This window comes from Megalops cyprinoides, chromosome 17 (assembly GCF_013368585.1).
Source record: "Megalops cyprinoides isolate fMegCyp1 chromosome 17, fMegCyp1.pri, whole genome shotgun sequence".
NCBI classification, from domain to species: domain Eukaryota; kingdom Metazoa; phylum Chordata; class Actinopteri; order Elopiformes; family Megalopidae; genus Megalops; species Megalops cyprinoides.
The window spans coordinates 723330-737688 of record NC_050599.1 but is presented as its reverse complement, the minus strand read 5'-3'; the positions used below and the strand labels follow the sequence as shown (position 1 = coordinate 737688).

Sequence of the window (14359 nt, the reverse complement as noted above, 5' to 3'; positions counted from 1 at the left end):
TTCCCTCCCTCCCTCCCTCTCCCATCCCTTTCCCCTCTCTCTCCCCACCCTCTGTCTCTCGGTCTCTCTCTCTCTCAGACTCTCCTCTCTCAGGCCTCTCCCTCCAGCAGGTCCACAGCCTCCAGCAGGTGCAGGGCGAGGTTGTACTGGGCGTGGCTCTCTGGCAGCACCTCCACGGTGCGGCTCACCAGCCGGCTGCTGAAGGCCAGGGGGACGGAGGGGCAGCGCAGACCGCCGGGGTCCTGGGGGAGCGATTATAATCACAGACATTTTCACTCATTCCTTTAAAGGACACCACAGCACACCATTTGTTAGGAATTTGTTAGATGGCGAACAGTCAGGTGTTTTGTGGTCCTCTTCAATCTACAGGTGCAAGACTGTCTGCTGCTCACAGTGGATGTAGTGTCACTGGTGTCACATTTACGTGGCTCATTTGGTAGCGACAGAAGCAGCAGTAACTACAGCAATATTAGCAGCAACAGCCAGAACGGTCACAGTAGCACTTACAGCAGTGGCACTGATCATGGCAGTAACAGTAGGTATGGTAGGGGTGGCACTTACAGCAGTGGCACTGATCATGGCAGTAACAGTAGGTATGGTAGGGGTGGCAGTGATCCTCTTAGAAGTAACAGAAGCATTTATATTACATTTACATCTCTGTCATTCAGCAGATATTTTATCTGATGCGGGTTTGGTGCAGGTCTGGCCAGCGGGTTTGGTGCGGGTTTGGTGTGGGTTTGGTGCAGGTCTGGCCGGCATGTTTGGTGTGGGTTTGGTGCGGGTTTGGTGCAGGTCTGGCCAGCGGGTTTGGTGAGGGTTTGGTGCAGGTCTGGCCGGCAGGTTTGGTGTGGGTTTGGTGCGGGTTTGGTGCAGGTCTGACCGGCGGGTTTGGTGTGGGCTTGGTGCGGGTTTGGTGCAGGTCTGGCCAGCGGGTTTGGTGTGGGCTTGGTGCGGGTTTGGTGCAGGTCTGACCGGCGGGGTTGGTGTAGGTTTGGTGCGGGTTTGGTGCAGGTCTGGCTGGCGGGTTTGGTGTGGGTTTGGTGCGGGTTTGGTGCAGGTCTGGCCGGCGGGTTTGGTGTAGGTTTGGTGCGGGTTTGGTGCAGGTCTGGCTGGCGGGTTTGGTGTGGGCTTGGTGCAGGTTTGGTGCAGGTCTGGCCGGCGGGTTTGGTGTAGGTTTGGTGCGGGTTTGGTGCAGGTCTGGCTGGCGGGTTTGGTGTGGGTTTGGTGCGGGTTTGGTGCAGGTCTGGCCGGCGGGTTTGGTGTAGGTTTGGTGCGGGTTTGGTGCAGGTCTGGCCGGCGGGTTTGGTGTAGGTTTGGTGCGGGTTTGGTGCAGGTCTGGCCGGCATGTTTGGTGCGGGTTTGGTGCAGGTCTGGCCGGCGGGTTTGGTGTAGGTTTGGTGCGGGTTTGGTGCAGGTCTGGCCAGCGGGTTTGGTGTAGGTTTGGTGCGGGTTTGGTGCAGGTCTGGCCGGCATGTTTGGTGCGGGTTTGGTGCAGGTCTGGCCGGCGGGTTTGGTGTAGGTTTGGTGCGGGTTTGGTGCAGGTCTGGCTGGCGGGTTTGGTGTGGGTTTGGTGCGGGTTTGGTGCAGGTCTGGCCGGCGGGTTTGGTGTGGGTTTGGTGCGGGTTTGGTGCAGGTCTGGCCGGCGGGTTTGGTGTGGGTTTGGTGCGGGTTTGGTGCAGGTCTGGCCGGCGGGTTTGGTGTGGGTTTGGTGCGGGTTTGGTGCAGGTCTGGCCGGCGGGTTTGGTGTGGGTTTGGTGTAGGTTTGGTGCGGGTTTGGTGCAGGTCTGGCTGGCGGGTTTGGTGTAGGTTTGGTGCGGGTTTGGTGCAGGTCTGGCCGGCGGGTTTGGTGTGGGTTTGGTGCGGGTTTGGTGCAGGTCTGGCCGGCGGGTTTGGTGTAGGTTTGGTGCGGGTTTGGTGCAGGTCTGGCCGGCGGGTTTGGTGTGGGTTTGGTGCGGGTTTGGTGCAGGTCTGGCCGGCGGGTTTGGTGTAGGTTTGGTGCGGGTTTGGTGCAGGTCTGGCCGGCGGGTTTGGTGTAGGTTTGGTGCGGGTTTGGTGCAGGTCTGGCCGGCGGGTTTGGTGTAGGTTTGGTGCGGGTTTGGTGCAGGTCTGGCCGGCGGGTTTGGTGTAGGTTTGGTGCGGGTTTGGTGCAGGTCTGGCCGGCGGGTTTGGTGTAGGTTTGGTGCGGGTTTGGTGCAGGTCTGGCTGGCGGGTTTGGTGTGGGTTTGGTGCGGGTTTGGTGCAGGTCTGGCTGGCGGGTTTGGTGTGGGTTTGGTGCGGGTTTGGTGCAGGTCTGGCCGGCGGGTTTGGTGTGGGTTTGGTGCGGGTTTGGTGCAGGTCTGGCCGGCGGGTTTGGTGTGGGTTTGGTGCGGGTTTGGTGCAGGTCTGGCCGGCGGGTTTGGTGTGGGTTTGGTGCGGGTTTGGTGCAGGTCTGGCCGGCGGGTTTGGTGTGGGTTTGGTGTAGGTTTGGTGCGGGTTTGGTGCAGGTCTGGCTGGCGGGTTTGGTGTAGGTTTGGTGCGGGTTTGGTGCAGGTCTGGCCGGCGGGTTTGGTGTGGGTTTGGTGCGGGTTTGGTGCAGGTCTGGCCGGCGGGTTTGGTGTAGGTTTGGTGCGGGTTTGGTGCAGGTCTGGCCGGCGGGTTTGGTGTAGGTTTGGTGCGGGTTTGGTGCAGGTCTGGCCGGCGGGTTTGGTGTAGGTTTGGTGCGGGTTTGGTGCAGGTCTGGCCGGCGGGTTTGGTGTAGGTTTGGTGCGGGTTTGGTGCAGGTCTGGCCGGCGGGTTTGGTGTAGGTTTGGTGTGGGTTTGGTGCAGGTCTGGCTGGCGGGTTTGGTGTGGGTTTGGTGCGGGTTTGGTGCAGGTCTGGCCGGCGGGTTTGGTGTAGGTTTGGTGCGGGTTTGGTGCAGGTCTGGCCGGCGGGTTTGGTGTAGGTTTGGTGCGGGTTTGGTGCAGGTCTGGCCGGCGGGTTTGGTGCAGGTCTGGCCGGCGGGTTTGGTGTGGGTTTGGTGCGGGTTTGGTGCGGGTTTGGTGCGGGTTTGGTGCAGGTCTGGCCGGCATGTTTGGTGCGGGTTTGGTGCAGGTCTGGCCGGCGGGTTTGGTGTGGGTTTGGTGCGGGTTTGGTGCAGGTCTGGCCGGCGGGTTTACCATGGCCTTGAGCCAGGTGCAGAGCATGGGGGGCAGGCGGGCCAGCAGCTCCATGCCGGGCCGGGTCTGAGTGTGCAGCAGAGCGTAGGCCAAGCGCTGACCCGTCAGAACCAGCAGCTGGGAGCCCAGAACCTCCTTATCCTCCACCTCCAACATCACCTGAGGGACAGACAGGGGAGCGTGTCAGTGCACTGTAGATGTGTAGCACAGGAGCGTTAGCGCTGCGTAGGAGTAACTGCGTAAGTGTGAGTGTGTTGAGAAGGCATCAGCGCTGTACCTGCTCCGCCCGCAGGTCCAGGCCCTGGCTGTACAGCTCACACACCAGGTGCCTCCGCAGGACATCGGGGTTCACCTGCAGCAGGGGCCCCAGGTCCAGGCACAGCGAGGGCCACGAGTCGTCCAGGGGCCCCGCCTCTGAGCACGACACCGCCTCAGCTGCCTCACCCTGAGCCTGAACCCAGCCCGTCAGCACCTTCAACAGGAACTGCAGCACGAGACAGCAGGTCACAGCACACGGGAGTGAGAGGGAATAAGAGACAAGGAGGAACAGGTTGGCAATAGAGGAGAGAATAATACGCCAAATGAGTGGTAAGAGAAAGAGATGAGATAGAGAAGAGAAAGGAAAGAGGTTATGGTGAGAAAAGATGAGGGGTGGGAGAAAGAAAGGGAGAGAGAGAGATGTTGTGTTGAGAGACAGGCAGGCAGAGAATGGTAATTATTAGTCAGTGCACTGTATCAAGAGAAAACACATACATTGCAAAACACGACACTCCTACTTCAGCACTGTGCCTGCAGTGTGCTGGCCTGCACCCAGGGGGCGCTCTCACCTCCTGCCTCAGGGACACCAGGCCGGGGTCCAGGTCCCCACTGGGCATCAGCTGGATGGAGGTCAGGTCCTTGAAGAAGGCGTTTTTCCCCTGCGGAGAGAGAAGTGAGAGAGGAAGGAGAGAGGGGGAGAGATAGAGGGGCTGAGTTTGGCCGGCGTGGGGGGCGTACCTGAACCCCGCAGGTGAGGGGGACTCAGACTCAGACGCTCACCTTGCTGTCGAACAGGCTGAGGGGTTTAACCCCGCGCACCCTGAAGGCGCTGGCGGCGTGCAGCAGGGAAGCCAGCAGGCAGTGGTGCTGCACCAGCGGGTAGTGCACCCCCCTCTGCTCCAGCGCCAGCTCCGCGATGGAGGCGGGGCCCTCCGCCCCCCCCCACACCTCCTCCACACACAGCTCCGGCGCAGACACCTCGTCCAGGCCGGCGTCCGCCTGCGCAGACAGAGAGGGAGAGAGAGAGTGTGTGTGTGTGTGTGTGTGTGTGTGTGTGAGTGTGTGTGTGTGTGTGAGTGTGTGTGTGTGTGTGTGTGTGAGTGTGTGTGAGTGTGTGTGTGTGTGTGTGTGTGTGTGTGTGTGTGTGTGTGAGTGTGTGTGTGTGTGTGTGTGTGTGTGTGTGTGTGTGTGTGTGTGTGTGTGCAGCGGTGTTTTCTTTACCTCTATGAGAGTCTGCAGCAGCTGAGAGCAGGAGCCCAGGAAGGAGGTCAGAGCGTTTTCTCCCATCCCCACATCCTGCAGAAACACACACAGTTACACACACACACACACACACACACACACACACACACTGTTACACATACACACACACACATACACACTTACCCGTCGACACAAGCGGTCCTTTGGTGCTTTCCCCACCTGTAGAGAGAGATCAGAGGTCAGAGTGCAGACAGGTCAGGTAGAGCAGAAATTCACAGCCAGCCCTCTCACCCTCCTCTTCCTCACCTTCTCCATGAGGAAGGCAGCCGCAGAGAAACGCTTCACGATGAAGGTGTTCCACATCATCACCGCAATGCCTGCGGGAGACAGAGAAACACGGTCACTTTCACACAGAGAAACACGGTCACTTTCACACAGACAAACACGGTCACTTTCACACAGAGAAACACGGTCACTTTCACACAGAGAAACACGGTCTCTCCCACACAGAGAAACACGGTCTCTCCCACACAGAGAAACACGGTCACTTTCACACAGAGAAACACGGTCACTTTCACACAGAGAGAAACACGGTCTCTACCACACAGAGAGAAACACGGTCTCTCCCACACAGAGAGAAACACGGTCACTTTCACACAGAAAGAAACACGGTCACTTTCACACAGAGAAACACGGTCTCTCCCACACAGAGAAACACGGTCACTTTCACACAGAGAAACACGGTCTCTCCCACACAGAGAAACACGGTCTCTCCCACACAGAGAAACACGGTCTCTCCCACACAGAGAAACACGGTCACTTTCACACAGAGAGAAACACGGTCTCTCCCACACAGAGAAACACGGTCACTTTCACACAGAGAAACACGGTCTCTCCCACACAGAGAAACACGGTCTCTCCCACACAGAGAGAAACACGGTCACTTTCACACAGAGAAACACGGTCTCTCCCACACAGAGAGAAACACGGTCTCTACCACACAGAGAGAACCACGGTCACTTTCACACAGAGAAACATGGTCTCTCCCACACAGAGAAACACGGTTACTTTCGCACAGAGAGAAACACAGTCTCTCCCACACAGAGAGAAACACGGTCACTTTCACACAGAGAAACACGGTCTCTCCCACACAGAGAAACACGGTCTCTCCCACACAGAGAGAAACACAGTCTCTCCCACACAGAGAGAAACACGGTCACTTTCACACAGAGAAACACGGTCACTCCCACAGAGAAACACAGAGCACAGTTACTTTCACAGAGACAGACATGGTTACTTTCACAGACCCAGGGCCAGCAGCAGGGTCAGCAGTGCTAATCTTAAAGAGGGGGGCTGCTGACCCAGGGTCAGCAGGAAGGGCTGAACTGACCTTGCTGGATGTGTGGGCTGGTGACCAGCCTGAGGTGCTCCACTGCCCAGGCCAGGTAACGGCCCTCCTGCCGGGACAGACAGACAGACAGTGACACACAGACATGCATCCGAGTCACATCCAGCCACACATACCCATCTTTTTTACCCATCTGTCGGAAATGTTCCCTCATGTAAGAAAATACATTTTCAACACGCGTCTGCTTCAAACTGTAACCTGATTTAAGTAAAACAGTGAAAAGATCACCTTTATCACATAACCCTGACAGACACACTGGTCTTAAATCAAGAGCCACTAACTCACATTCAGAGAGTCACCACACAGGGGGTTACTGCGAGGCAACAATCTCTGTGGGACATTGATAACCATGCCCTTTTGAGTGTGTGTGTGAGTGTGAGTGTGAGTGTGTGTGTGTGTGTGTGTGTGTGTGTGTGTGTGAGAGTGTGTGTGTGTGTGTGTGTGTGAGAGTGTGTGTGTGTGTGTGTGTGTGAGAGTGTGAGTGTGTGTGTGTCTCACCTCAGGGTCCTTGTTCCACTGCACCACATACTCCCAGCAGCAGTGTGAGAACAGCAGGTCAGGAGAGAGAGACTCCGGGAACCGCTCACACACAGAGAGCAGCAGCTCTGAAACACACACACACAAACGGTTACACACACACGGTTACACACACACGGTTACACACACACACACACACACACACACACACACACAGTTACACACACACAGTTACACACACACGGTTACACACACACACACACACACACACGGTTACACACACACAGTTACACACACACAGTTACACACACACAGTTACACACACACAGTTACACACACACACACACACACACACACACACACATACTCACACACACGGTTACACACACACATACACACGGTTACACACACACACGGTTACACACACACACACACACACACACACACACACACACACACGGTTACACACACACACGGTTACACACACACACACACACACACACGGTTACACACACACGGTTACACACACACACACACACACACACACACACACACACACGGTTACACACACACACAGTTACACACACACGGTTACACACACACACGGTTACACACACACGGTTACACACACACACACACACACACATACTCACACACAGTTACACACACACGGTTACACACACACACACACACACACATACACACACACATACACACACACATACACACACACACACACACACACACATACTCACACACACGGTTATACACACACACACACATACTCACACACACACACACACCTGCTGCTCTGTGGAAGTCATCCTCCTCCTCGCTCTTCTCCTCATGGGGCTGTTCTGTGTTTCCCTCCCCCTCCTCTGCAGGCTGTTCCTGGCTGTGTCCCTGCCCCCTCCGCTGTAAGGCCTCCTTCAGTAGCCCTGGTGCTAAGTCCTGCCGGAACACCCACTTCGCCACGCTGTCCGCCACCCCACCTGGGACAGAGGGAGGGAGACGGCACCCTGAACACACAGCGCCTAGGACCCAAACACACAGCACCCAAACACACAGCACCCAAACACAGAGTACCCAAACACAGAGTACCCAAACACGCAGCACCCAAACACAGAGTACCCAAACACGCAGCACCCAAACACACACCCAAACACACAGCACCCAAACACGCAGCACCCAAACACGCAGCACCCAAACACAGAGTACCCAAACACACACCCAAACACACAGCACCCAAACACACAGCACCCAAACACAGAGTACCCAAACACACAGCACCCAAACACAGAGTACCCAAACACGCAGCACCCAAACACACAGCACCCAAACACAGAGTACCCAAACACACAGCACCCAAACACACAGCACCCAAACACACAGCACCCAAACACACACCCAAACACACAGCACCCAAACACACACCCAAACACACAGCACCCAAACACAGAGTACCCAAACACGCAGCACCCAAACACACACCCAAACACACAGCACCCAAACACACAGCACCCAAACACAGAGTACCCAAACACGCAGCACCCAAACACAGAGTACCCAAACACAGAGTACCCAAACACGCAGCACCCAAACACAGAGTACCCAAACACGCAGCACCCAAACACACAGCACCCAAACACGCAGCACCCAAACACAGAGTACCCAAACACGCAGCACCCAAACACACAGCACCCAAACACACACCCAAACACGCAGCACCCAAACACAGAGTACCCAAACACGCAGCACCCAAACACAGAGTACCCAAACACGCAGCACCCAAACACGCAGCACCCAAACACACAGCACCCAAACACGCAGCACCCAAACACGCAGCACCCAAACACGCAGCACCCAAACACGCAGCACCCAAACACACACCCAAACACACAGCACCCAAACACACAGCACCCAAACACACACCCAAACACACAGCACCCAAACACACAGCACCCAAACACGCAGCACCCAAACACGCAGCACCCAAACACACACCCAAACACACAGCACCCAAACACACAACACCCAAACACACAGCACCCAAACACACACCCAAACACACAGCACCCAAACACACAGCACCCAAACACAGAGTACCCAAACACGCAGCACCCAAACACAGAGTACCCAAACACGCAGCACCCAAACACGCAGCACCCAAACACAGAGTACCCAAACACGCAGCACCCAAACACACAGCACCCAAACACGCAGCACCCAAACACAGAGTACCCAAACACGCAGCACCCAAACACACAGCACCCAAACACACACCCAAACACGCAGCACCCAAACACAGAGTACCCAAACACGCAGCACCCAAACACAGAGTACCCAAACACGCAGCACCCAAACACGCAGCACCCAAACACGCAGCACCCAAACACAGAGTACCCAAACACGCAGCACCCAAACACGCAGCACCCAAACACACAGCACCCAAACACGCAGCACCCAAACACAGAGTACCCAAACACGCAGCACCCAAACACACAGCACCCAAACACAGAGTACCCAAACACGCAGCACCCAAACACAGAGTACCCAAACACGCAGCACCCAAACACGCAGCACCCAAACACAGAGTACCCAAACACGCAGCACCCAAACACAGAGTACCCAAACACGCAGCACCCAAACACGCAGCACCCAAACACAGAGTACCCAAACACGCAGCACCCAAACACACAGCACCCAAACACGCAGCACCCAAACACAGAGTACCCAAACACGCAGCACCCAAACACACAGCACCCAAACACACACCCAAACACGCAGCACCCAAACACAGAGTACCCAAACACGCAGCACCCAAACACAGAGTACCCAAACACGCAGCACCCAAACACACAGCACCCAAACACGCAGCACCCAAACACAGAGTACCCAAACACGCAGCACCCAAACACGCAGCACCCAAACACGCAGCACCCAAACACGCAGCACCCAAACACAGAGTACCCAAACACGCAGCACCCAAACACAGAGTACCCAAACACACAGCACCCAAACACACAGCACCCAAACACACACCAAGCTAACCCAGTGCTGTGAACGTGTGCCTGGGTTTGGTTTTACTTTAGGGGTCACGGAGCATCAGAGCAGCACTAGCAGGGGGGCTGACCTCCTACCTCTGCCACTCTCCAGCAGGGTCTTGACGGAGCAGCGCACAGGAGCGCCCCCTGGTGAGCCGCGGGGGCATGGCAGGCAGAGCAGAGTGTGCAGGGCCAGCAGGTCCTCCAGCTGTCTGACACACACCGCCCAGTGCTCCAGCTCCAGGGACACGGCCTCCCACTCCGACTGGAACTGCGAGAGAGAGAGAGAGCCGGGGCCGGGCGTGAGCGAGATCTCACCCCCACATGAAAGAGCTCTAACCCAGAGGTAGCACAGTGCAGCAGCTATTACTCTGAACTGTACACCTCAATTTTTTGTGTATGTTACATATGCATTATAGATTATTACAAAGCAAAAACCTTCCTTCCCTGGCAATGCGTGCGAGAGGGATGGAGAGGGAGGAGATTCCACGGGTCCCTTCTCCAGTTACAGTAACACCAGAACTGTGACCTCACAGAGATGTGGACCAATCAGAGCCCAGCTGCGGTAGGGGTAGTACCTTACTCTCTGCCAGCCTCGTGATGGAGCTCTTGGCAGACCTGTGGGCCACCAGCGCAGCCAGCAGGGCGGCGCCGGCGTTCTCTGACTGAGAGCACGCCGTGCGCACCTGCTGCCACCAGGGGGAGACACACTGCAGGTCCCACGACTTGTCCACAGCTCCTGTGGGGTGGGGGAGAGAGAGAGAGTGAGGAGGAGGATTCACACACACACGCACGCACACACACACGCACGCAGTGCAGGTGTACCTGGCATGCTGCTGAGGGCGGTGAGCAGGGCCTGCAGGTGGCTGATGGCCTCAGGTCTCTTCAGTACCTCCCTCTCTCTGTTCAGCCACACACTGAGCAGGAGAGACTGGCAGCACAGAGAGAGACGGTGTCACCGCTCCGCCCACACTGACCGCCCACACTGACCGCTCCGCCCACACTGACCGCCCACACTGACCGCTCCACCCACACTGACCGCTCACACTGACCGCCCACACTGACCGCTCCGCCCACACTGACCACTCACACTGACCGCCCACACTGACCGCTCCGCCCACACTGACCGCTCACACTGACCGCCCACACTGACCGCTCCACCCACACTGACCGCCCACACTGACCGCTCACACTGACCGCTCCGCCCACACTGACCGCTCACACTGACCGCTCACACTGACCGCCCACACTGACCGCTCACACTGACCGCCCACACTGACCGCTCCGCTCACAATGACCGCTCACACACACACACACACAAACACACACACAAACACACACAAACACACACGCGTAATGAATTGAAACCTACCCTGTAAAATATCTCCCTTCTTACCATGGCAAGTTGACAATGCCACATTCTCCTGGGGTGCAGATGACCTTTTAAATCAGCCTGATTTACCCCCACCAACCCCCCACACCCCCCAACCCCCCCACACCTCCGTCTCCTCTTACCAGCAGCTGCTGGGGGCTGATCCCAGAGTTCTGCAGGGTGTCACACACCTGCGTTATGGGGCTCTCCCCACAGAGACACCCCCAGAAAAAAAAGCTCCCTGCAGGAGACAGAAGAGATGTGTTAGAATCCAACAGGTCTGTGATCACTGTGATCACTGTGAGCACTGCGCCAGGGTCGCCGCCTCACCCAGCCTTGTCCAATCGGCCTCCTGACCCCTGGCCACCCGCACCGCGCCCCCAGCCTCACACTCCAGCAGGGACAGGAAGCGGCGCACAGGAAGTACACCCCCCGCGTCTTGGGCGAAGGAGACGGAGGGGCGGGACATCAGCTCCGTGTAGCACTGCAGGATTGGCTGGATCCGGGCTACATCCTGCTGAATCTGGTTGGTCAGTTCCTGAGGAAAGAATGACAGCTGGTCACTATGGATACGGCCATTGTGCTTCTCACTTCGTTTGCTGAGAAACAGTTGTGCAGAAAGTGAAGTGCAATATCAGCAAGACTGATTAAACCGCACTACTCGCAATGCGTCACTGTACTCACAGCGTCTGAGAGTGAGCTGTACTCACAGCGTCTGAGAGCGAGCTGTACTCACAGCGTCTGAGAGCGAGCTGTACTCACAGCGTCTGAGAGCGAGCTGTACTCACAGCGTCTGTGAGAGAGCTGTACTCACAGCGTCTGTGAGAGAGCTGTACTCACAGCGTCTGAGAGCGAGCTGTACTCACAGCGTCTGTGAGAGAGCTGTACTCACAGCGTCTGTGAGAGAGCTGTACTCACAGCGTCTGTGAGAGAGCTGTACTCACAGCGTCTGTGAGAGCGAGCTGTACTCACAGCGTCTGTGAGAGCGAGCTGTACTCACAGCGTCTGTGAGAGAGATGTACTCACAGCGTCTGTGAGAGCGAGCTGTACTCACAGCGTCTGTGAGAGCGAGCTGTACTCACAGCGTCTGTGAGAGAGAGGTGAACTCACAGCGTCTGTGAGAGAGCTGTACGCATAGCGTCTGAGAGCGAGCTGAACTCACAGCGTCTGTGAGAGAGAGCTGAACTCACAGCAGAGGTGTTCACTGTATGTGAGAGAGCTGTACTCACTGTGTGTGCGTGCGTGGGTGTGTGTGTGAGAGAGCTGCACTCACAGCGTCAGCCTCAGTGCTGGGGCCTGAGGAGCTGGCAGAGTGGAGGGACTGGATGTCGGTGTAGAGCTGCAGCAGCTTCAGCTGAGAGGTACAGAGCTGCAGGAGACCCTCCTCCACTGCCTCAGGATCTGAAACACACACACGCACACACACACACAGACACACACACACACACACACAGATACAAACACACACAAACACACACACACACACACACACACACACACACACACACACACACACACACAGACACACACACCGAGATACAAACACACACACACACACACACACACACACACACACACACACAGATACAAACACACACACACACACACAGATACAAACACACACAAACACACACACACACACACAGATACAAACACACACAAACACACACACACACACACAGATACAAACACACACACACACCGAGATACCCACACACACACACACACACACACACACACAGATACAAACACACACAAACACACACACACACACACAGATACAAACACACACACACCGAGATACAAACACACACACACACGCACACACACACACACACAGACACAGACACACACACACCGAGATACAAACACACACAAACACAAACACACACACACACACCGAGATACACACACACACACACATACACACACACACACACACGAGATACACACACACACACACACTTGTCAGCAGCTTGAACCTGCTCAACAGGCTAAAACCACTTATTACTCAGTCAGAAGACAAAACTGAGCTGGCAGTCATGTGCAGGGTACCTTGTCCCTTCAGGCTGTCCAATAGGGCACGAGTGATGTTAGCCAGGCACGTGACAGGTGCGTTCTTATTGGCCAGCAATGACTCCAGCGCCTATCAGTCAAACACAAAATCCACCAAATATGCATTAACCACCTGTAGTGTCAAAAAGGAGCATCCCGCCTTTATGTGCTGCTCCAGACCCCTGCAGAGCGGCCATGCAGCGGCTGGTAAACAGCACCATGCTCTGCACAGTCACTCACTCAGAGCAAAGGGCACCATCCCAAAACACACACATCCTGCGAGAATCTTGCCTTCGATCACTGCACCCTGCTTTGCTGATCTCTAAGCCCTGAGTGTTTCGCACTGCACTGCTGATCTCTCAGCCCTGAGTGTTTCACACTGCTGATCTCTCAGCCCTGAGTGTTTCACACTGCACTGCTGATCTCTCAGTCCTGAGTGTTTCACACTGCTGATCTCTCAGCCCTGAGTGTTTCACACTGCACTGCTGATCTCTCAGTCCTGAGTGTTTCACACTGCACTGCTGATCTCTCAGTCCTGAGTGTTTCACACTGCTGATCTCTCAGTCCTGAGTGTTTCACACTGCTGATCTCTCAGCCCTGAGTGTTTCACACTGCACTGCTGATCTCTCAGTCCTGAGTGTTTCACACTGCACTGCCGATCTCTCAGTCCTGAGTGTTTCACACTGCACTGCTGATCTCTCAGTCCTGAGTGTTTCACACTGCTGATCTCTCAGTCCTGAGTGTTTCACACTGCACTGCTGATCTCTCAGTCCTGAGTGTTTCACACTGCTGATCTCTCAGTCCTGAGTATTTCACACTGCTGATCTCTCAGTCCTGAGTGCTTCACACTGCTGATCTCTCAGTCCTGAGTGCTTCACACAGGTTGCTCTCTCCTGTGAGCAGAACAGGACATGCTCTCCTCACCTGCTTCTTAATAGCAGGGTGCTTGATGTCCAAGAGGGCACTCTGGGCTTCACTCTCCAGGATATCTGAGGCCAAGGGGTGTGAGGTCAGGGGACAAAGTTCACATTCATTTAAACAGTGTTTTACTTGCACGACATTGACAAGATATATGTAAGATAAATATGAAAATGATAGAAGAAGAAAGATATAAAAATACGTAAATCTGACCACCTGCAACCACATTTCATTGCATTAACAGAAGGTAAGATAACAGCAATACCACCCTGGCATTCCTGAGTCTCCGCCCCCTGCTCACTAGCCCACCCCCCCCACCCCCGCGGCCCGCCTCCCGCTCACCTGGCTCCACCTCCTGGCTCCTCAACAGGGTGTTCAGCCTCTTCAGCAAGTGCATGTCCTTCCCTCGCTCACTCTTCTTATCACTGACACACACACATACACACACATACACACACACACACACTTTAACATCAGGGAATACTCAAA

General features: G+C 55.7%; 1 protein-coding gene across 1 annotated transcript in view; it reads right to left on the bottom strand.

Moving 5' to 3' along the window:
• Positions 1-38: 38 nt before the first annotated feature.
• Positions 39-14359, bottom strand: part of rab3gap2 (RAB3 GTPase activating protein subunit 2 (non-catalytic)) — a 23550-nt gene continuing 9229 nt past the window's right edge. The window contains exons 16-35 of the mRNA XM_036549862.1: positions 14213-14295; positions 13877-13941; positions 12953-13043; positions 12171-12298; positions 11228-11435; positions 11041-11138; positions 10351-10456; positions 10104-10264; positions 9622-9796; positions 7285-7473; positions 6503-6609; positions 5987-6053; positions 4903-4973; positions 4780-4815; positions 4615-4689; positions 4174-4392; positions 3963-4052; positions 3413-3619; positions 3136-3294; positions 39-242 (exon numbers count right to left, since the gene is read on the bottom strand). Coding sequence (XP_036405755.1) covers positions 90-242; positions 3136-3294; positions 3413-3619; positions 3963-4052; positions 4174-4392; positions 4615-4689; positions 4780-4815; positions 4903-4973; positions 5987-6053; positions 6503-6609; positions 7285-7473; positions 9622-9796; positions 10104-10264; positions 10351-10456; positions 11041-11138; positions 11228-11435; positions 12171-12298; positions 12953-13043; positions 13877-13941; positions 14213-14295 — 2488 coding nt within the window. The 3' untranslated portion in view covers positions 39-89. The remainder of the gene's footprint in view (positions 243-3135; positions 3295-3412; positions 3620-3962; positions 4053-4173; positions 4393-4614; positions 4690-4779; positions 4816-4902; positions 4974-5986; positions 6054-6502; positions 6610-7284; positions 7474-9621; positions 9797-10103; positions 10265-10350; positions 10457-11040; positions 11139-11227; positions 11436-12170; positions 12299-12952; positions 13044-13876; positions 13942-14212; positions 14296-14359) is intronic.